The following is a 23,463-nucleotide window of genomic DNA, read 5'->3' as shown; positions in this document are numbered from 1 at the left end:
CAACTCTCCCTGATTTCTCTCTCACAGATGCAAGTTGATGCAGGGAGTGCGGGTCAGAAGTTCCGAAATGGGGTACCCTGACAATTTATGCCAATTTTGCCTGGTTTGTACAGTGGGGCTTTTCAATGCATCATGGTGAAATTCTCATTCATTCCCATATACTGGAACATAACTAGTATAAACATTTGAATGGATTAGGAATACACCAAACATATGCATATTCCTTCAAGAATGAACATTAAAATTTGAAACCAAACACGAGGCAGAGTTTTGAAAATGCAATGTGAAAGTTGTTCTATTTTTCACTCAAATCATTCTGATGCCAGGGAGATGCAAAGATAGTTAATCCAAGGATGTTTTTTAAATGCTAAGAGTAGTAGAAATAGTTTACAATGTTCTACTGTGCCTAATCTTTTAGATAAAAAAATACAGCTTGATTAGAGCTGGTGTAATTTCAGGAAATGTGTTTGAACTGCACTTTAACATGGGATGGAACCAAATTAATGAGCAGAGGTTTCACAGAATCAGCATGAACAGCAGGAATTCATTGCCACAGAAGGCTGTGGAGGCCAGGTCATTGAGTGTATTTAAGACCAAGATAGATAGGTTCTTGATTGGTAAGGGGATCAAAGGTTACGGGGCAAAGGCGGGAGAATGGGGTTGAGAAACTTATTAGCCTTGATTGAATGGTGGAGCAGAGTCAATGGGCCGAATGGCCTAATTTCTGCTCCTATGTCAATGTCTTATTATACACAGTGGTCAGGAAATTCCAGGTCAGTTACTGGCAAACATTACATGTAGTTTTCAAACAAGCAGCTGCTAGGACCAATAGATTACTTCCAGTAGCTGACGAGACATTAAAATAGTTGGTTAAAATTCAGTTTTCCTCAAGCTGCAGTGGTATTAGCACCAAGAGGCAGGGAACGTTTTAGGTTCACATTATCACAAATTTTGGCACCAATTTATAAATGATTAATTTTGCCTTATTTGAAAAATGCTTTAATCTCTACACTGACCATGCTTGAAAAAACTAAAATTTGTTTTTGGCAAAAGCTAACACCTGAATCCAGCCTGTACTGAATGAGTATATTTGGAGTTAGGGGTAGACTGGATGAAGTATTATAAAATGTGTTAACTTTTAAAATATACTGCATTCTAACTTTAGTCTCTCTAGAGATTTAAGTGCCAATGTACTTAATATCTTGGGCATGTAACTGTAATTTCTCCTGAGAAGACATTGCATAAAGCAATAATAATAAAAAATAAAAAACTGCAGATGCTGGAAATCCAAAACGAAAACAGAAATACCTGGAAAAACTCAGCAGGTCTGGCAGCATCGGCGGAGAAGAACAAAGTTGATGTTTCGAGTCCTCATGACCCTTCAACAGAACTAAGTAGAAATAGGAAAGGGGTGAAAGAACAAAGTTGACGTTTCGAGTCCTCATGACCCTTCAACAGAACTAAGTAGAAATAGGAAAGGGGTGAAATATATTTCACCCCTTTCCTTTTTCTACTTAGTTCTGTTGAAGGGTCATGAGGACTCGAAATGTCAACTTTGTTCTTCTCTGCCGATGCTGCCAGACCTGCTGAGCTTTTCCAGGTATTTCTGTTTTCGTTTTGCATAAAGCAATGTTCATTGCCCAAACTAAATTTTCAAAAACAATCTGTCTCATTATGGCAAGATTAACCATGCTATACAACCAGAAAAAAAACAAGTGCCTACAGCCAGGGATTTCTTTTTAATCATGAGACTGCTATAATCTTTCCAGTAATCCTTTCACCCAAGACACTGGTTATTGCAAGCTTTGAACTTCAGCTTCAAAACATACATATAAATAACTTAAAGACAGAGAAAGCCTTCATAAGACCATTAGAATTAGCAGGAATTAGCAAACATTCAAGGTCCTTTCATTTTGCAGTTTCTTCCTATGTTATGATGTTCCACAGGCTACTCAGTCTTATGTACCACTGTACAATTTCTGGTCACACCATTGGATACTGGTATTTTTGCTTTGGGAGTAACCCTTGTGCATTCAATTTTAGATATACTGGCTGAAACAACAGACCAGCAATCCTGAAAATTGATCATGAACAAACACCAAACTGCCCCTTTAATTCAAAACGGAAAAATCCAAAGCATCTTTCCAGTGTACAAGTGCCAGTCTTTACAGTGGATCCCTTTGAATTGTGATATCCTACAGCGATCAAGCTGCTTTCTTCGTACAGCTGCCAGGGAGCTCCTGAAGATTAACCTTTGACCTGCATAAATCAAATTTAAGCACAATATCAGGGACATCGAATGTTCTTTGCATGCTGTAGGTCCAACAAACATCCAAAAGGTACAGGCAGTTTACCTTACATCTGGTTATTGGAACCAATAAATAGTCCTTTCTCACCAATTTCCTCTTTTAAAGAGGTATCAATTTCTTGCTGAACTATGTTTTCAAGGGTGCTCACCACTCTCTAGTACCTTTTGCAAGCAATTGTCATTACGTTCATCCCCCCCCCAATGCAACTAGAATATTCAACAGGGAATTGCACTCGTGTTGTATGAGGACTGGATCACACAAGAGCTTCCAGCATAGAGTTGGAATATGATCTTGAACAGGAATCCTTAGATTATTCCCTTCAGCACTGATATCATCTGTAGAGCCCTATCCTGGTCCCTGCTGAGATAAGCCAAGTCAGCATTGACCAGGGATCAAACTTGAGGCCTTCCTGGTCTGCATGGTTTAACCATTAACTAATGAGCTAGCAGTGGACAGGGTTAGTGAGGAGTTCTATTTTTCTGAAAGTATGGCAAACTTCCTGACATGGTTGACCAATAAGTATATGCTATGGTGAGGTTCAGATATGCTGTGGTGACTGGGCCAGTCTAACCAGATGGTAACGGCACTATAAATGTCCTCAGCATCCCACTGGAGAAGAAAATGAAAAGACAGACTTTTAGACTCATTCCTGGTTGCAATCCCGTGACCCCTTTTGGATTCTGCTAGGATATGCTTCCTCTCCATCATGATAAAAATGCTTGCTGACACCCTCCACTAACCACATTAAGGACATATTGGGCAAGTTGCCAGAAGACCATCACCCATAACACTGCATTCCAGGCATGTAACCACTTTCTTTTCAGCAGGGAGGGGGAGAAATCAGCAGTCAGAGGGGAACCGGTTTTAAGAAAGCAAACGTACACCTTAAATGTATCAAAGTTCTGTAATTCAACTGCGTTATGGTTTTAAAAAAACAAGAAAAACACCCACAAGTTTTGGCAGAGCATACCAGCACAATGGGCTGAATGGCCTTCCTAGGTGCCAAGACATTGATGATTGCATATTAAATGTATACATTAGTTTTTGAATATTTTGATCAATTACTAGCAAAAAAACCTTAAAATGATAAACCAGTTTACCTGTTGTGGATCATGTGGCTCTTTACCAGATGTCCAGCTGCCAGTGCTGCCATGAGTGACAGCTCACCTGCCATGACTGTACCACAAACAATTTCTGCCAGCTGACGTGCATTTTCACCAGGAAACTCTCTACTCGCACCCTGAACGCCAAGCATCTATGAGAAGAAAATAGATTTAAAGTCTAGGTACTTCTTTTAAACAAAATCATCCATTAGGTTACCACAACTGAACAACAGCTCAGCTGCATCAGTAATAGATAACATTCAAATTTTCATATTATTTGAAGTTGCTTTTGGGCCAGAATATGCCCAATTGTCTACTTCATTTGGCATATAGGAGCTCCATTAAATGAGATTTGAATTCACAAGCCCCACGATTACACACACAGCACCATCTATTTGAATTATTTTTTGCATTTTTTTTTGTTCTTCATGGGATGTAAGCGTCACTGGCAAGGCCAGCATTTATTGCCCATCCCCAAATGCCTTTGACGGAGGTGGTTTGCTAGGCCTTTTCAAAAGGGCAGTTAAGAATCAACCACATTGCTGTAGGTCACATGTAGGCTAGACCAGGTAACAATGGCAGATTTGCTTCCCTGAAGGACATTAGTGAACAAGATGGGATTTTACAACAATTGATGATAGTTTCACGGTCACCATTACTGAGATTAGCTTTCAATTCCATATTTATTAATTATTAGGCATGAACCTGGGTCTTTGGATTACAAATCCAGTGACATTACCACTACGCCACTATCTAAACTAAGGCCCCACCTATATTGGTTAGGTGAACATTAAAGATTCCATGTCCCTATTCAAAAAAGAACAGGAAGGTTTCCTTGGTGTCTACTTCACCACCACAATAGGTTACTAATCTTTTGCCTCACTTGTTTGTGGGACATTGCTGTAAGTAATTAAGTACCAGTCACTACACTTCAATTCGGAATGTTCTCCAGATGGGCCATAGCAAGAGGAGAACTTATTTAAGTTAGAAACATAATTCCGCCTGTTCCATTTTGTTTGTCATAACGCGTTTGTGCTTTGGGAACTAAATTTTGTTTCCATCTACTCGTATTTACTAAAGGAAAACACAATTTGACAAATTTAGAGTTCTTTGAGGATGTAATTAGTAGGGTAGATAAAGGGAAACTAGTAGATGTAGTATATCTGGATTTCAAAAAGGCATTTGATAAGGTGCCGTACAGAAGGTTAATTAGGCAACATAAGGGTTCACGCAGTTGAGGAAAGTATATCAGCATGGATAGGTTATTGGTTCATGGATATAAAACAGGGAATGGGCGCAAACCAGGCTTTTTCAAGTTGGCAGGCTGTGACTAGTGGAGTGCTGCAAGGATCTGTACTGGGCCCTCAGCTACTTATAATCTATATTAAATGACTTAGGTGAAGAGACAGAGTAATGTATCAAAGTTTGCTGATAATACGAAGCAAGGTGAGAAGGTAAGCTGTGGGGAGGACAGTCTGCAAAGGGATATAGGTTAGGTGAGTAGACAACAAAATTGCAGATGAAATATATACATAGGAAAGTGTGAAGTATCCATTTTGGCTGTAAAAACAAAAAGCAGATTTTTTTTTAAAGAAGGTGAGAAATCTGATGGTAAAGAAACTTGGGTATGCTTGTACAAGGAATGCAGAAAGTCAGCAAGCAATTAGAAGGCAAACAACACATTGGCTTTTATTGCACGGGGATTGGAAGACAGAATAAAGAAGTGTTGCCACAGTTGTACAGGGTTTTGGTGAGGCCACATTTGGAATAGTGTGCAATTTTGGTCTCTATGTTTAAGGATGAATATTCTTATATTGGAGACAGTACAGTAAAGTTCACTAAATTGACCTCTGAGATAAGGGGGAAATTGGGCTTATTTTCTCTGGAGTCTAGAGGTGATCTCATTGAAACCTACAAAATTCTGAAGGAACTTGATAGGGTGGACACAGATTATTTACTCTAGTCTAACGCATGGGAACAGTGTCTCAGGGAAAAGGGCCAATCATTTAAGACAAGATACGAAATTATTTCACTCGAAGTGTTGTGAATCTTTGGAATTCTCTACCCCAGAGGGTTGTGAGTGCTCCATTGTTGAATACATTGAAGACTGGGAAAAAGAGATTTTTGGTCTCAGGGAATTAAGGGATATGGGGAGCTGGCAGGAAAATGAAGTTGAAGCCCAAAATCAGCTATGATCATGTTGAATGGTGGTGGTGGAGCAGGCTTGATGGGCCATGTGATCTACTCCTGCTATTTCTTGTGTTCCTCCACTGATTTCTTTTTAAAATGCCTTGGCTTAATAAGCTGATGACAATACTAAGTTTTAGTTAGAAATCAAACAGTAAAGAGCAAAATATGCATGAATCCTCACCTGCAGGCAGGTTTGTTGTGGTGGCAAGTTGGTCCCTCCTCCAACAGTACCAACCTCTATAGATGGCATGGTGCAGCTGATGTACAAGTCTTCATTACTGACGCCAGTTGATTCCATTAATGTAATACAATTTGAACTACTGACATTCTGGGCCGGGTCCTAAGTTAGAAATACATAGTATCAATGCCAATTTGTACAGTATGTAGGTATCTGCAAATTACAAAAAACTGGGTAGAGAGTTAAATGTTTTATTTTAAGAAGAAATTTTCTGAGTTGTGAGAAACGAACTCCAGGTTGTGTTTCTTCATCGACAGTTTAAATATGCGTACAGGTGATTTGTAAAACTTAACTAGACCAAGAGGTTACATTCAGAGTGGCAACATCCTAGTTCTCTGTGCAAGTTAGATGACCAATCATGAAGTTTTAACGAGCCAAAGTCAGTGAATGGGAGTCATCAATAGCCTACTTATATTTCAGAACTGCTACAGGAACTGGTTATTTGCAAGATCCCACAGCAGTAAAACTGGGGTTTATTTCAAAATTAGAGTTTATGGTTTTAATATTTCAAAGGCCACAGAAGCTGTTTTCCACACCTCTTCTTCATCCCCCCCCACCGGCCAACCACCACCACCCTTTTATTCTTTCTTGGGATGTTGGAATCACTGGCAATATCAGCTTCTGTTGCCCATCCCTAATTGCCCTTGAACTGAATGGCTTGCAATGCCATTTTGGAGGGCATTTAAAAGTGAGTTACATTGCTGTGGGTCTGGCATCACATGTAGGCCAGACCAGGTAAGGATGGCAGATTTCCTTCCCTAAAAGGACATGAACAAGATGGGTTTTTACAACAATCAATGATAGCTTCATGGTTACTATTACTGATGCTAGCTTTATATTCTAGATTTATTAATTGAATTCAAATTCCACCAGCTGTCGTGGTGGGATTTGAACTCATGCCCCCAGAGCATTAGTGGGCCTCTAAATTACTATTCCAGTGACATTACCATCTCTACCGCAACTGGCAAATTAAGATGGACAATCTTAATACACCAGCAGCACAATGGTTACATTGCCTTGAAAAGACAAACAAAAGGTGGATCTCAGTCTCCTGACGTACCCCATTTACTTTTTGATCTTTATTTACTTGAACATCCTGTCATCAAAGAATTGGATTCAACAGTACAGTATAGTTCGCCACTAACTCTCATTGGTAGGATTAGGTAGTTTTAAATAAGAAATTTCTACCAAAACCATTAGCGCATTACAAACTTACCTAATAGTTTCCAAGTTAATAATAAAGCCTAAACTGGCTTTAGTAAATTATACCATTAAATCACTTTTATGGTAAAATCATAGTTTCCCAAGCCACTGTTGTACTAAATTTATCAGTCTATTCAACTGTAACTTCAACTGAAGTGGCAATTGAGTCAGACTGCCAATCAGCTCGAATGCTTTTCCCAGGAAATCCAGGCGATCCTATCTTGCCCGGCCTTCCAACTCAGGCTGGGCAAGATCTGGTAGTGCAGCATGTCCCCAGGGACTAGCGTCAAAGGGCTGCAGAGTCAAAGGTAAGTAAACCGCACCCTCAACCCCCCATTTTTTTTTTAAAACAGCATTAGCTGCTGTAAACCTGGTTAGTTTAAAAGGTTCAGCCAAGTTTAAGAGTCTTTGACAAGCTAAGTGTATAAGGTAAGTGGATTTGGTGGGGTGGGAGTGGGATAGTGGTGGAGAAAGGTTGGCAGGGTAAGGCCTCAGGGAGGAGGGTGAGAGTAAAGCTGGGGGTGTCTTTGTTGGAGAGGGCAAGTCCAAGCCCTATGGGGGTTCAAGGGTGTGGGGAAAGTTTCATGGGGGTGGGGTTTGGTCTGTACAATATAGTTACACAAAAGTTGAAAGTGTTTTTAATCCTTCTAATTTCTTCTAGGTAACTGCTGATTTAACAGTCTGAGCCATCATAAGTTTGTGAGTTAAATCATGTTTTCGGGTGGATCCCAGCGCAGAGAAATTGCCCATGGGAAGTTTGCACTTCCCAGGTAATTGCCGTGCAAACATTACCTGGAGAATTTCTAGGGACGGGTCTCCCAGTGCATCTTTGGGGATCCCCCCACCCCCTGGCAGTTACACTACCCTGGAGCTTGGAAGTTAGAGCCCAATCTGTTTGAATTAAGACATTAACTACAAACAGATTTCTCATTTACAAATCTTCCACATCCAAACCTGAACACAAGTACTCCTTAGATGGCTGCTGTCCCAGTATATTCCTGGTAAAGCCTCTCTGAAGGAATGACGATTTTAATTGTTGGACAATTGTTGTGTTCCGTGTCAGTGGCAATAATGCAAACTTAGAAATGCAGCAAAATAAAACTTTAAAAGGATCCATGCACCTACCTGCCCACATGCAATATAAATAGCAGTAACAATATTCGCAGCATGTGCATTGTAACCACCGAGACTTCCAGCCATAGCTGAGCCCACCAGGTTTTTGCTGATATTCACTTCTACAAGAGATTCCGTAGAGGTTTTTAATACCTGAAGAAAAAAAACGTAAACAAGGTGCAAATAGAAGTGCATTAATTACAGACCATTATTGGAAATCAAGTAGTTTAAAAAGAAAAACCTTAGTTGGAAGCTTAAATACTAATTACTGTATAACTCTTGGTGAAAAAGCATTAACTAATCCAAAACATGTGCTGCTATACCTCACGCACAACTTTAGCTGGAATGACTGCTTCACAGACTATAGACTTCCCCCTTCCTTCAATCCAGTTAATTGCAGCAGGTTTCTTGTCTGTGCAGTAATTGCCACTAACTGCTAGTACACGCATTGATGGGAACTCTTCCTGCAACCTGGAGAGAGCCTTCTCTGTGCCCTAAAAAAAGGGAGAACAGTAGACTTGATGTCAAATTCTGGACCATTTACAAAAGGGTCTTTCTTTATTCATCCATCCTTCTCACTCACAGAAAAGGGCTCACAGTGTGCATACCATTTCCAGTTCCTGTTATCCACAATACAGTGCTTATCTATACACAAGTCAGTTGCATCACTGCACTTAATATATCAGACTGAAGCTTACTAACACATTTAACCAGCAAAAGGTCATGGAATTCTTTAAGGCTGAAATAAAACAATATTCAGGTGCTACTGATTAAAACAGCAGCCTGTGAATTCATGGCCTGTTTTCTCTTTTCACCTTCCATTCAAAAGGCATCAAAATAAGGGTGTGAAGCCTTTTAGGATCATATTCTGTACTCAGCTGCAACAAATAACCCAGACAAAGAGCTAATTCACAAATATATTAGTTCAGCACTGTGTATAAACTGGTAAATACAGGTGATTAATGAAGTGTAAATTCAATGAACCTATTGCGGAGCTACCTTAAACAGCTATGGGCATGAACATGATCTCAAAGGTAACATGTTATAAAATTACTATGTGTAAGAAATTGGACCTGTAATAAATGACACTTTCAGAATAAAGTATAAAATTCTTATGCAATAGGTAATCATAGCACAAGGCCACCTCAGCAGAGAGATTGTTTTCTTTTCTGGAAAAAAAAAAGTTTAGGGAGGCAGTGGCATGGTGGCATTGTCACTGACTAGTATTCCAGAGACCGGAAGAGGCGGGGAGACGGCCATTCCCCGGTTCATTATCCAGAGTCGACTTGTCTGGTTTAAATTTGAACATAAGCTTGGCAGTTAACTGTTTCCTGCTGCATTTTTGCTGCTACCAGAGTCCACTTGTCAACCAATCACCACTCTCTTCTCATGCAATATAAATTGCTGTTCCCTGTTCTGTTGCAATCTGTCCTGAGTGCAAGATGAAAAGCTTAGACAGCGTCTCTTTTTTCAGCAATTATGCATCATGTATAAACTATTGCTTCTTAATAAACTACCTCAAAATCATATTTGAACTCTCGACCCAGAGTTAACTGACTCTCTAACCCAAAATCTTACATGTTTATAAAATGGAAACTTTTTTTAAATTTACGCCCATGGTATTAGTAAATTGTGAGCAATAATTACCCAATATATAGTTGGTTGCCTGCAATAGGTGCGAGCTTCATAAATGATGGGGAAGGTAAATTTAATAAAATTTGAAACATTATCATATCTGTACTTATTCTGGCTTCAGCAGCACTTTCTCAATCCCACAAACTATTCAATATTACAGCATACTGTAGAGAAATATTTGCAGGCTATCAGGGAGTTATGCTCATGTTCAAGAATTTAACTAATAGCTATCTGCCAACTGGAGTACTGACTCAGCTCTAAACAGCAGATTGATATTTTAGTCAGCCATTGTTTATTGGCAAAGGCAAAATAATGTGAATGCTGGAAATCTGAAATAGAAACAGAAAATGCTGAAATACTCAAGTCTGGCAGCATCCGTGGACAGAGAAACAGAAGTTAATGTTTCAGGTTTGTGATCTTTCGTCAGAAGTAGAAAATATTACAAATGCAAAGGCAAGGAAGGGGCAGTGGCGGAGAAAGAACAAACAAAAGGAAAGGTCTGTGATAGAGTGGAAGGAAGGGGAGATTAAGTCAACAGGGGACTGTAACAGGATGAGAAACAAATAAGTCCATAGGAACTGCAAAGGGTAACAGCAGAACCATCACCAGCACTTGCTCTGAGAAAATGTTTATGATTTGAAAGTGTTGATCTCAATGTAGTTTGGAAAGCTCTAAAGTGCCTAATCGAAAGATAAGATGCTGTTCATCAAGCTTCACTGTAGTATAGGAGGCAGAGAATTAAAATGCCAGTGGCCCGAGGCTCAGGGTCACACGAGCATGTTGGCATATCACAGACCTTTCCATCGTTCTCTAGCCACCCCTCCCCCTTTACCCTGCCTCAATGGTTGCCTAAAATTTGTTACACATCAGACATTTTCCAGTTTTGACAAAAGGTCATAGACCTGAACATTAACACTTGCTCTCTCCACAGATGCTGCAAGACCTGTTGAGTCTCTCCAGTATTTCTGTTTATGTATTAAGTAAAACTTATACTTACCTTTGAGATCATGTTCATGCCCATGGCATCTCCAGTCTTGGATTGAAAACGGATATAAAGGTTGCGTCCAGCAAGCCCAATCTGCAGCTTCTCTAGCCGGGCAAACCTATATATTAGAATTGAAAATAGTGTAAGCATATTAACAAAACACCTGAGATTTTATGTTTAAAACAGTGGATTTGTACAGGCCAGAAGCTGCAGTGTCAGTTTAGCCACCTGTTATTTCGTTAATACTGTCTGGTTCCATATAACAATTCCAATGATTTATGGGGCTAAGATTCTGGTGGCTGGAGTGGGTGGAGGACAGAAGAAATAGGATCCTCCATGTCTCCTCCAAGCTAAGCCTAGGGGAATTATGCAAGTTAAACCTAACTGAACTTTTGCCTAGAGAAAGATGTTGAAGTCTGCTGTGGGGACAAGGACAGCCCTAGGAAAAGCAAACTGACTGCAGAGGAAAATTGATTACTTCTCCAAAAATGTCAATACATTAAAACATGTTAATGCCATTCATTTCTGATCCTTCCTGGGCCTCATTACTACCCTTTGAAGCAGCAAGACACTGCTCAATTTTCCTCCCAACTGTTGGACTGAGCACCTCTGAAGCACTTAAGAGGAACACACACCCAAGTATGTTAATAACTGTCTTATCCATTGAAGAGTGATGAGGGTAGCGTCCCACTTCACTACATTTCTACTGGTGAAGAAGAAATCTAAGAATTTTGGGGAATAAATCTTCAGAACGCATGGTGCTACCTGAATATTTAAAATCATTCACAGTCAAGTTTGAAAAATGCTCAGGGTTTTCAAAGGGCCATACCCTCTGGGCACCTTTCAAAACCAAGCTTCATGGTGTGATGGAATTGTACTTGTATGGTGTCAAATTCAAGCATTGAGAGGCTGTATTTACATGATAACTTTTCCTTCAAGGAATCAGAAGCTGGAGTCAGGGTCAGGCCAGACTCTCAACTCTAGCATCAGGGATAAAACAAAATTATATTGCACCATAGTTACACTTGAGTTGTAAACACAGCCTGAGGCAACTTCCTCCAGGCTGATGTTAAGATCAGTTTCTAGACTTACACTATAGTAAAGCAGAAACTGCAGTACAAATTCACCCTCAATGACCATTACATGCAAATCTAAAACTTTCCTTTAAATACTCAATGCAGTTAACAATTGAAACACTTGGCAAATTCATTGTACAACTACCCATTAGTTTGCACGTTTCATCACCTCATACAGAAAAGTGCACTCTGCTGGAAGACCACGACCACCGTGAAACAAATACCTTTCGTGGAGATAGCAGGAGACGGAAGAAGGGAGGTAAGAAAAAAAGAGAACCGACCCAATTATCATCTCATGGCAGCCAAATAGCAACATTGACAATCACCGAAGAACCTGAAGTTCAAGATTCTCACTCTAATTTGGAAGGATACACAAAACCTCACCTGCTAGTGCTATCAAACATCTCTTTCATAATCTGAAAACCATCAGGGCTGTCCAGCCAAGCTTTCACTTCTGCAGCCTCACATGCAGTAGGCAGCCTAACAACTGGCCCTCTAGTCATTCCATCTGCCAATACACGACTCCGTGCTCCACCACCAAGCTGAAGGTTAAAAGTTAAAAGTATTTAGTATCACCAACATGAAAGATAAAACGTGATAAAATATTTTAAAACAGATTGCAATACAATTTTGATGCAAGAAAGCATTCAACTATAAAGCACTTGTGCAATAACACTGGCAATTTCCTTCTACTTACACATATTGCCCTGCAACCTCGGTTAGTGCTCGCCACAAGACAGCCTTCAGTGGTTGCCATAGGCACTTGGAACTCCTTCTCATTCAGATAAAGTGGTCCAGCAACTCCCACAGGTATGGGCATGTAGCCAATTATATTCTCACAGCATGTACCCATGACCTAAAGGTTCAAAGTTAGATAAAATAAGCTCTCATGTATCAAACGTAGAATTAAATTTCCAAAGCCAACAGCAACTATAAATCTTAAATTTAAACACCTCCTGCCAAAGCTCAGCTGGTTAAGGCGGAGTAGTTACTTGCATGTTCCCTGTTTGATCTCCAGTCTGCAGAATTATCAGTGGTGGTACAAATGGCCTCAGGGTCCTTGCGACTAATAAACTAGTCAAGGGTTTCTATTCCAGAATACAATTCAGTGCCCTCTGAAAATGTGCACATTTGGACGTTGAGTAAGAGGTCATGAAGGAACTTCACTTGTTTCTTATAAGTTAAAACAGTCTCGACCACTCACCATCTACCCTTGCACGTGAAGTGTGCACTTGAGTGAAGAGACCAGGAATGGGAAACACATCTCCCATATATTTAACTCTATTCCAGGATTTAAAAAAAAAAATGCTGGGTGGAGGAAAAGAAAATGATTTACTTGAATATTGCTTAGAAGAGAGACATATTGCCAAAACTGTGTCTTGTAATCATCAGGACAAACATGAGAAAAAAGACGCTGACTGGTTGGCAAATCAACCGATTGCTTTCTCCATGGCAAGACCTCAGCTAATGTGGAAACTAGGCTCCCCAAGCTCCAGGGTAATTTAAAAAAGCTGCAAGGGTTGAACATATTCCTTTTGTTTGTAGAGAATGGATCCATCACAAGGTGAGCAAATGTCTGAGGCCCTATTTACAAGATTGCTGATAAGGCCAATCTTAATAGCACAGGGAGATATATGAATCCCAACAAGTATATTGACCACTGAAAGTAGGCTTGGGGTAGACTGTAGTGGGTTTCTAGGAAGCATGTTAGATTGATCCATCTCAAAAATGAATTTGAGCCTGGGTTGGAGCATATTAAGGTTTGGAAGGAAATCCTTACACTTAGCCGCAAATACAAAAGATCGTGAACATAGCTATGTATCAAAATGTGCACAAGGTAGTAGGTTAGAGCTCATTTAATCAAAAATGCATTTCTCGTGGAAACCAACAAAAACGTTAACAAGCACTGGACCTAGAGGGAATTTAAGATAATCAGTCGAGCTCAAAACGTGGCTAATTTACACTTGCTACAAGCGACACACTCAAACAGGGACGGGTTCTCTACAAACAAAAAGGAATATGCTCAAGCCTCCTGTCTTTTTTGAATTGCCTGGGAGCCTGTAGTTCCTCATTGCTTTCGCCATGGTCACACCGCAGCCAGAGTCAACTTGCCAATCAGCACCTAATTCTCCAGTAGTATAAATGGTTGAGATTGTTCGAAATTTAGAATTCTTGCATTCATTTATCCTTATGAGTGCAAGACAAAAGGTTTCAGCAACATTCCAAAATAACTTACATTCATGAAAAACACACCAAGTACTAGCAAAAAATGAGTCCACTGGAAGGTGTTGTAAAGTAGCATGGTGCAAATTTGATCCCCTAATCCATGAGTTTAAAGATCCTGGAGGTGAAAAAAGGGACGATTCCTTATAGAGATGTTAGGAATTCTATGGGTGTAGTGTCTCTACTTTCTTCCTATATCAGGCCTCTCAATTGCAGGATTGAGTCACTAAGGATGGACAATAAAGAAACTAGAAGTAGCACACAGCAATCTCAACATGCTGTGTTCGTGAAGTTTAGTGTAAATATTTGCAAAAAAAAAAACAAAATTGGAAAAATTAATTTCCTCCTATCAAGTAAAATTTGCATCACTAAAACTAGCCGGAGGTTAAAAATACAACTGAGAAAATGTTTTAAAATTGGTAATTAGTTTTCCATTGTTTAAAAGGAAAACTAATATGCTTTGCCTATAAGTCTCAACTCATTTAGAGCCAAGCTAATAAACATTCCACATTTTTTTTTCCTTTATTCATTCACAGGATGTGGACTCTTTCAAAGGGTTTGCAATCTGCCTCACTCTTCCTGATTTTAAATCCCTAATATTGAGAGCTCTGACTTACCAATGAATAATCATAGTTCTTATAGGGAAGAAGCTGTAGTGCAGTGGGTTTTGGGAGTTTTGGAGCCAGAAGCTGTCTACGTATGAATACGCCACGTTCAGGAGTTTCCATCATATTCTCCAGTTTGTAAGCTGGAATGAGTTTGGCATTCACCAGGCTAATTACCTCAGCATCAGTAAGGCATTTTGCTCCTCTCTAGAGAGGGAAAAAAAACAATCGAATCACTGGTATCATACTTCAAGTTCAATCCTAAGGGCTCCACAATAAACATTTCTTCATAATTCTACAGAAATTAGATAGACCATGAATTTAAAACTACAATTTATCATACACTTTATTTTTAAGATGTATCATTTTATTCCACCAATATAAAAGAGTTGGTTAAAAGCTATTTCAAAAGTTTGATTAATTCAGATTGCATTCATATATCTTTAATTAGCATTAAAAGCCACTGGCCATCTAGTTAACTGTATACTCTGCTCAGCTGTTCACAAGCATCATTACCAAGTAACTAAACATTCAAATTCATCTCAAGTTAACAATTCTAAAACCTCCCTCATTACAGTAGCACAGGCAAAAAACAAACTCCATAAAATTACTATGTCCAATATAACAATTGAAGACATATAGGATAGAAATTGATGTGCCCATTATTCAGCATCTAATATCTATTATCTACAATAGATTCAATGACTTATTGTAATGGAGTTTGAAAGAGGCTTAATAATTTCCAGCATTTAGCCAAACTGTTCATCATTGAACAGGTTTCAAATCAAATACAGAACAAACTCACATTCCTTCCAGAGACCTATACAAAATAGTTGAGACCATGACTAAGTTAGAAATCTTTTACCTCTGGGCTTTTGAGTATGAACAAGCATTCCTCAACTGGTCGTGGCTCTAATGGAAGCTCAGTATCCAGCTCTTCAGGTGTTCCTGAAGATGAAGAGCTAGGAGGAGTGAAGTCTCCTAACACAAAATTTGCTTTTGACATATGATTGACCAGTTTAGGGATAGAGCACGCAATAGGCTTAATGACTTCATCTGCAGGAAAAATAGCCGGTGATTAGTTTATGTGGAAGCACAGGCAACATTAACAAAAATAAACTGCGTCTCATTCAAAAAGGCATTACCAATAATATGTACACAAAGATAATGTGTAGTACCTGATGGATAAAAGTAATATGCTAACAATTACATTTATAGAAAGCCTTCAAAGGGTATTCCAAGTTATGGTTGGTCCCAAATCTTAGGGAATATTTGGAGAAGGACAAAGGGTTTGTTTTAAGGCAACTTTCAAAAATAGAGAAAGATGTAACAAGGTGTGGGATTTTAAAGAAGAAGCTCCTGTATGAGTTGGGTAGGAGCAAGAAGGGAGCAAGGTAGCCAAAAGTACCCAACAATTAACTCTTGACCCTTGCAACAAAATCCAAATTAAACTGTCCAGGAGCCAGTCTTTCCCTTTTTGGTACTTCCTTATCAAAATAAGTATCAGTACTGCAGAACGGGACATTTTTCTACATTTTACACCCAATCTTACTGCCAATCACTGCTGGCAGCTTGTCACTAGGATTTCAGCATTAGTTGAAGTTTGTGTGCTACATCCGCAAGAAAAACCGTATTGTGGTTTGTCCTACCAGCTGTGGGCATGATCTGGGGAGGACAATTGGTATGATGCTAGAATGAAGTTCTGTTGCTTACAAATTGGTCACTAGTCAGGATAGTAGAAGAAATGTATTTGAACTGATGAACCAAATATCAAGCATAAGTATAAAGTCTATTGGTATCAGAAGGCTAACAACATATTTGAGCTTGCCTCAGGCAATATTTCAAACTCTTATGATAATTTAGTGATTATATGACTGGACTAAGAATCCGAAGAAGATGTTCAAATCTCAATGCCAATTTGAGAATTTGAATTCAGTTGAAAATATGAAGATATAGAACTGTCAGATTGTTGCAACAACCCAACTGTTTCACTGAAGTACTTTAGGAAACAAAACCTGCCAGTCTGGCTTACATGCATCCAAGTCCCTCAGCATAAGGTTATAATTATAGTTCCATTACTGCACAGCAATTGTAACATACACCTGTAACTTTTACCTGTATTTTCTTTACTGGTTGGTTCCTCATCTGCTGGAGAATTCGGCTGGAATCTGCTGGGTCCAATATTATTCATGCAACTATCAGTATTCTTTTTCTGCACCACTAGCGAGAAAGAGGATTGAGTTTCTGCTTTCTCAAAGAAGATGTATTTGATAGCAAGGAAGAGTGCTAGGCCAAGAGTAATTACTTGTTCAATATCCATGCTGATCATCCTGTAGAATGAAATAAAACATAAAATGTATTAACTAGCATTGATTAGTTTTATTAGGCTATGAACTTTTGTCCAATACCCTGGTTAGATTACATTTAAATTACTGTATCCAGTACACATGACGTGCAATTCAAAAGCTTTAAGAAAAAAAAAGGAGGGCCACCAGATTAATCTCTATCTGAAAAACCTCTAGTTATATAGAAACAGTTAAAAGACTCTATTTCCCCTGGTAGACATCAAGGCGATTTGATAAGAGGTACATCAAAAACGAGCAGCTTCCTTGTGTTTTCCCAGAGAGGTTATTTCAACTAGACAGGTTGGGGAAGACCAGAGATCATGTGTAAATGCAATACAAGAATAGGGCTAGGTTAGAGGTTATGTCTTCCTTTCTCTCCCCCTGCCTCCCACCCACCCTGTTCAGTGACCTATGGAATACACTACTGGTTCATTTAGTGAGGGTAGGCTTTCCATCTGCCTTCTGGAGACTGTGCTGAACCAGTTCTTGGGGAGGAAAATCATGTCTTACAAAAAGGCAAGTAATATATCATGCTGTACATGCATGCTCTATGTTGTCTCAGTTAATTGTCTACCACTCAGGAGATCAGATGACTGCTGATGGGCATGGGTGCCACAGTTAACATGGCACTGGTTCAATGGACCAGCTAGCCTTTGCCTGCAAGGTTATCAAGTTTGCAGCTTTTATGGTTTTAAAATAGGAATTATTTCCCATGTACTATTTCATAACAAATATTTATTCCGAGAGGTTGAAATACCCAATTTTACACTTTTGTGAAATGTGTAAAAATAAGACATCTGCGTAAATGTATTCTGGTTCCAACGTTTCAAGCATTCAAATTTACAAAACATTTCATATCATTCCAAAAAAATAAAAATGCTCTCTTTCTCTCTGGGTACTCCTCTGATGGATCTCTTAGAATTTCCAATATAGGAACCTAGGATCTACATTCTGAAAAATGTTATGTTAGATTGTCAAATGTAGGCAATTAGAAAAGTTGAGAGTTCCTTGGTGAGTTTTTAGAACCTTTTTGGGCAGACTGTCTAAAGGGAAATTTCCTCTTTTAAAAGCACATTGGGAAGTACTTGCTTTATTGTGGTGTTCCTTCCCCATCATTTAAAAAAAACTAATTTCCAGCTCTTCCCCTTCACAATAACAACTTTGTGGTAAGGAAGATGGGCTGATCAGATTTTGAAGCACAACAAGCTGAACAGAAGCACCCCAGAAAACCATCTGCACAACTTGGTAGCAGTTTCTTCTAAAACTAATAGATGGCCAATGTATTGGACACACTTAAATTACCTTATGCAAGTAACTTTTGCATTTGCTTGAAGTGAATATTTATGGCACTTCAACCAATTTTCAGTTTAATATTCAGTTACCTGGAAAGATAGAATTGCCACAGTGGTACCCCAGGATCAATTCTTTTAGGCATACTCTCATCCAGTCCTGTTCCAGATTTAGGCATTTCCAAGGTGTTATCCTGCGAAGATGGTTCTGCTATCCAGCGACTATGAGCATGAACTAGAACTAATCCTAGAGACTGGACCCAGACAAAATAAAAATCCATAACAATTTATTTATCCATCCACAAGTTTTAAAAAAAAAATCCATTCATTGTGCATTTGTTGCACATCCCTAACTGCCCTCGAGAAAATGGTGAACTGCCTTCTTGAGCTGCTGCAGTCCATGTGTTGCAGGTACAACCACAGTGCTGTTAGGCAGAGAGTTCCAGGATTTTGACCCTGAGAGTGACAGAACGGTGATATATTCCCAAGTCAGGACGGCGAGTGGCTTGGAGGGGAGCTTCCAGGTGGTGTTCCTTTGTACCTTACCTGCTGCCCTTGCCCCTCTAGAAGGCAGTGGTCTTGAGTTTGGAAAGTGCTTTCTAAGGAGCCTTGGTGAGTTCCTGCAGTGCATCTCATAGATGGTACACACTGCTGCTACTGTGAGTTGGTGGTAGAAGAAGTGAATGTTTCTGGATGGGGTGTCAACAAGTGGGCTGCTTTGCCCTGGATGGTGTCAAACTTCTGGAGTATCATTGGAGCTGTATTCATCCAAGAAAGTGGAGACTATTCCATCACACTCCTCACTTGTGCCTTGCAGATGGTGGACAGGCTTTGGGGAGTCAGGAGGTGAGTTACACAGCCCATGATTCCTAGTCTTTGACCTGCTCTTGTAGCCACAGTATTTATATGACTAGTCCAGCTCAGTTTCTGGTCAATGATAATCCCCAAGATGTTGATAGTGGGTGATTCAGCAATGCTAATGCCACAATGTCATGGGACAGTGGTTAGATTCTCTCGTCAGAGATGGTCATTGCCTGTCACTTGTGTGGCATAAGTGTTACTTGCCACTTGTCAGCCCAAAGCCTGAATATTGTCCAGGTCTTTTTGCATTTGGACATGGACTGCTTCAGTATCTGAGGAGTCGCGAATGGTGCTGAACATTGTGCAATGATCAGTGAACATCCCCAATTCTGACCTTATGATGGAAGGAAGGTCATTGATGAAGCAGCTGAAGATGGTTGGGCCTAGGACACTAACTTGAGGAACTCCTGCAGTAATGTCCTGGAGCTGAGATGGTTGACCTCCAAAAACCACAACCATCTTCGTTTCTGCTAGATATGACCCCAAGCAGAGAGTTTTCCCTCCAATTCCCATTGACTCTAGTTTTGCTAGAGGTCCTGATGCCACACACTGTCAAATGCTGCCATGATGTCAAGGGCAGTCATTCTCAGCTCACCAATTACAATTTAATCTTTCACTGGATGATCAACAAAATTCAATAGATTAAATTGGCAGTACAACACTTAGATATCTAGAAAACTAGACTATTGGTTGGACCATTTCTTTAGAAATTTTTGTATGGATAATTTTGCAATATTTCCAGAAGCTTTGAATTATTGCAAGAGTTCAGTTGTGCAGAGCTCAGTTAGTGAAATCTATCAATGACCACATTTTATCCAGAAAATGCTTTTCAATACTGACCATGATGACTTTCACCCTCTGTGTTACTGGATTTGGTTTGTTATCTTCCTCTTCCTCCAAGACACGAGCAAAATGGCCAAGCTGCCAAATTGGACGACCCTCACGACTTTCTCGGGAAAGCTATGGGGGAAATTTAATGTTTAAGCTATTAGAAGATTTCCAGCTTTGACTGAAGAAAAAAAAAATCAAATTATGCAATAAATACATGATAACAGGCATTAAAATCCTATTAACATGATTAGAAAATTTCTAACTTCATACTTACCTCTAATACCAGGGAGACACAAGCTGGGAAGAAGGTCATGAAGACAAAATAGTTTGCTAAAACAGACATGCAGCCAAAGCAGCACATGATTTCTAACTGTCGCACGCCTGAAGGAAGAAACAAAATAAGTGAATGCAGTATTTTCTTCTGCTTTTTAATATTCTCACCTTTCACATATCAAGTGTCTGTTGGTTGGTTTATGTTAGTGCTGCTCTAATACGTCATACTGCTAAATGTCAACCATGCCTTCCTCACCTCCACTAGGTGTTTCCTTAGGAGTCATGCCGAGAATAGTAACTCACTCATAACAAAAGTGTAGTTTCAAATCCACATTCTACCACAAAAAATGGATCAGCTTATGGATTAAAATGCACCTTAACACAAAACCCTTTTTAAACTTAAAAATTTCAGAAACTTCCTATAAAACTAACAAAAGATACACTCATGCATGAAAGGAGGTAATTTCATGTGACCTACCAGACATAGTACCAACGCCTATCACAAGACATTCCACAAGGGCATCAAGAGTGAAAGTGGGGCCCAGGATGGCCATTCCACGTGCAATATTTTCCCTTACTTCATCCTGTCAATCAAAATATGTACATTTAGAACCAGCTTACAAAGAAACTACTGTCTGAACAAGAAAAATAAAACGGATTGGGTTAAATTTTGCATTTACCAAGGAAGACATAAAAAATTTATTTTACAGAACATTTAAAGGCAATCTACCAAAAGAGCCATAATGACAATAATTAGTTCTACTGGCACTAATTAGCATATAAACACATCACAATTATGTTTCTTGAATTAAAAATGTTTTCCATCTGTTTTGAAACCAAATTTAACTCAAGGGGCAATTTAAGATAATAATAGACCATATGTCCCACAGAGCCCGCTCCGCCATTCAATACAATCATGGCTGATCTGCAGCTTCAACTCCACTCTCCTTTCCACTCCTCATATCCCTTGATTCTCTGAGACACCAAAAATCTGTTTATTCAGCCTTAAATATATTTAATGATGGAGCATCCACAACCCACAGATTCACAACCAAGTAAAGAAACTTGTTCTCATCTCCATGTGAAATAATCAGTCCTTTATCCTGAAACTGTGCCCATGTTTTAGGTCGTTTCCACTGGCTGGGGAGATCTCTCAGTATCTACCCTGTCAAGCCCCTTCAGAATCTTGAATGTTTCATGGAGATCACCTTTCATTCCTCTAAATTCTAGAGAATATAGGCTCAATTTACTCAGCCTCTCATCATATGACAACCCTCATACCAAGAACCAGTCTAGTGTACTGCTCCAATGCAAGTACATTGTTCCTTAAATATGGAAACCAGAATTGCACACATTCCTCCAGGTGCGGTCTCACCAAAGTGCAGTAAATTGTAGCAAGAAACGACTCCTTTACTCCAATCCCCTTGCACTGAAGGCCAACATGCAACTTTCCTTTCAAATTGCTAGCTGTACCTAAAGTTATGGTCCAAGAATATACATCTCTCTGAACATCAACATTTGGAAGTTTAATGCCATTTAAAAAATATTCTGCTATTCTATTCTCACGACCAAAGTGAATAACTTCCCACTTTCCCACATTATACTCCATCTACCATTTTGTTGTCCATTCACTTAACCTGTCTATGTCACTCTGCAGCCTTTGTCCTCCCCAGTTTATATTCCTTCCTGGCTTTGTACCATCAGCAAATTTAGATATAATATTCTTGGGCCTCTTCGTCTGTCATTAATATAAATTGTTAACTTGTCAAGACCCCAGCACTGACCCTTGCAGCACTCCAATAGTCACTCTAACTTGAAAATGCCCTGTTTGTCCCTACTCTTTACTTCTTGTCCGTTAACTAATCCTCCAACCATGCTAATATTACCCCCAACTCCACAAGTCCCTTACCTCTTGTACTACCCTTTTGTACGGTGCCTTACCAAATGCTTTTTGGAAATCCAAGTACACTCCCATCCAAGGTTCCCTTTTAACTACACTACTAGATGCATCCTCAAAAAACTAAATGATCAAACATAATTTCCTTTTCATAAAGCTATGAGAATTTCTGATCATACTACGACGGTCCATGTGTATGGCTAAGACCTCCTTATTAAAATTACAGCACTCTGACGACTGATGTCAGGCTCACTTGGCCTGTAGTTCCCCATTTTCTCTTTTCTAGAATAGGGGTGTTATATTTGCCAACTTCAAATCCACTGGCACCATTCTAGGAGAGGGAATTTGGGAAAATTATAACAGTCCATCCTCCATCTCTGCAAATACCTCTTTTAGAATCCTAGGATGTAGACTGTAAGGTTGTGGGGATTTTTCAGATTTTAGTCCCTTAAGTTTCTTCAATTTTTTTCTCTGCTGATATTAACATCCCTCCCTCTTATTGACCTCTAGGCTAACCTTTATTTCTGCTTTGTAATTTGTGTCTTCTGCTGTGAAGACAGACAAAAATATTTGTTTAATGTGTCTGCCATTTCCTCATTCCCCATGACTATTTCTGTCTCTGCCTCCAAGGAACAAAGTTTACTTAACTACTCCTTTCCATAGGCTTGTAAAAGCTCTTAAGCTTTTTAAAAAAATATTCCTGGCTATTTTACTCATTTTTTATTAACTTTTTAAAGGCCCTTTGCTGGCTATTCCTCTTTTTCCGTTCTGATCTTTTTGAAATGTTGTGTACCCTGAAATGTTTATTTTCCAATCTTGGTCACCTTGTAACATGACTTAGTAATGGTGATTAGGCCTAAACCATTTATCTCTTTGCCACTATAAATATATGGTACTTAGTACAAATTGCTCTAGAGTAATGTTTATTTACTCTACTATTCAGATTAAAATTTAGAAAAAACATTTCTCTTCAGTTTACATTATTAAACACAAATATAGAATAACGTGCTCAAAGGTTGAGGTTACTACTATATCAACTTTAGCCTTCTGCTGAGTACTTTAATGTAGAGGGCAATTAAAAACAAAACACATTCATTAGTATTAAAGGCACTGGAAGAGAAATTCATTTGCATAATATGCTACACATACTGCGTTGATTCCCCAAGGGTAAGCAGCACTGCAGGCCACTAATGGATATCAACGAAGAGCGTCATGCAATGAAGAATGATGAGTGGGCCCCCACAGGTAGCACCCACAAAGCTGCTTGTCCCTAGGGAATCCACGCGA

The 23,463-nt window shown here is 39.3% G+C and overlaps 1 protein-coding gene across 2 annotated transcripts in view; it reads right to left on the bottom strand.

The window, feature by feature from the left end:
• Positions 1-1,601: 1,601 nt before the first annotated feature.
• The window catches only part of hmgcra (3-hydroxy-3-methylglutaryl-CoA reductase a), a 35,492-nt gene continuing 13,630 nt past the window's right edge, over positions 1,602-23,463 (bottom strand). For both annotated transcript variants that reach the window (XM_041186661.1, XM_041186660.1), the window contains exons 6-20: positions 20,758-20,863; positions 20,281-20,387; positions 20,016-20,135; positions 18,408-18,568; positions 16,796-17,010; positions 15,546-15,736; positions 14,693-14,887; positions 12,550-12,708; positions 12,237-12,394; positions 10,789-10,894; positions 8,480-8,650; positions 8,169-8,309; positions 5,784-5,942; positions 3,410-3,564; positions 1,602-2,259 (exon numbers count right to left, since the gene is read on the bottom strand). In XM_041186661.1, coding sequence (XP_041042595.1) covers positions 2,205-2,259; positions 3,410-3,564; positions 5,784-5,942; positions 8,169-8,309; positions 8,480-8,650; positions 10,789-10,894; positions 12,237-12,394; positions 12,550-12,708; positions 14,693-14,887; positions 15,546-15,736; positions 16,796-17,010; positions 18,408-18,568; positions 20,016-20,135; positions 20,281-20,387; positions 20,758-20,863 — 2,199 coding nt within the window. In that variant the 3' untranslated portion in view covers positions 1,602-2,204. The remainder of the gene's footprint in view (positions 2,260-3,409; positions 3,565-5,783; positions 5,943-8,168; positions 8,310-8,479; positions 8,651-10,788; positions 10,895-12,236; positions 12,395-12,549; positions 12,709-14,692; positions 14,888-15,545; positions 15,737-16,795; positions 17,011-18,407; positions 18,569-20,015; positions 20,136-20,280; positions 20,388-20,757; positions 20,864-23,463) is intronic.

Source organism: Carcharodon carcharias, chromosome 4, assembly GCF_017639515.1.
Source record: "Carcharodon carcharias isolate sCarCar2 chromosome 4, sCarCar2.pri, whole genome shotgun sequence".
Lineage (NCBI taxonomy): Eukaryota > Metazoa > Chordata > Chondrichthyes > Lamniformes > Lamnidae > Carcharodon > Carcharodon carcharias.
Note: the sequence above shows the minus strand (reverse complement) of the source record. Positions and strands in the feature narration are given on the sequence as shown.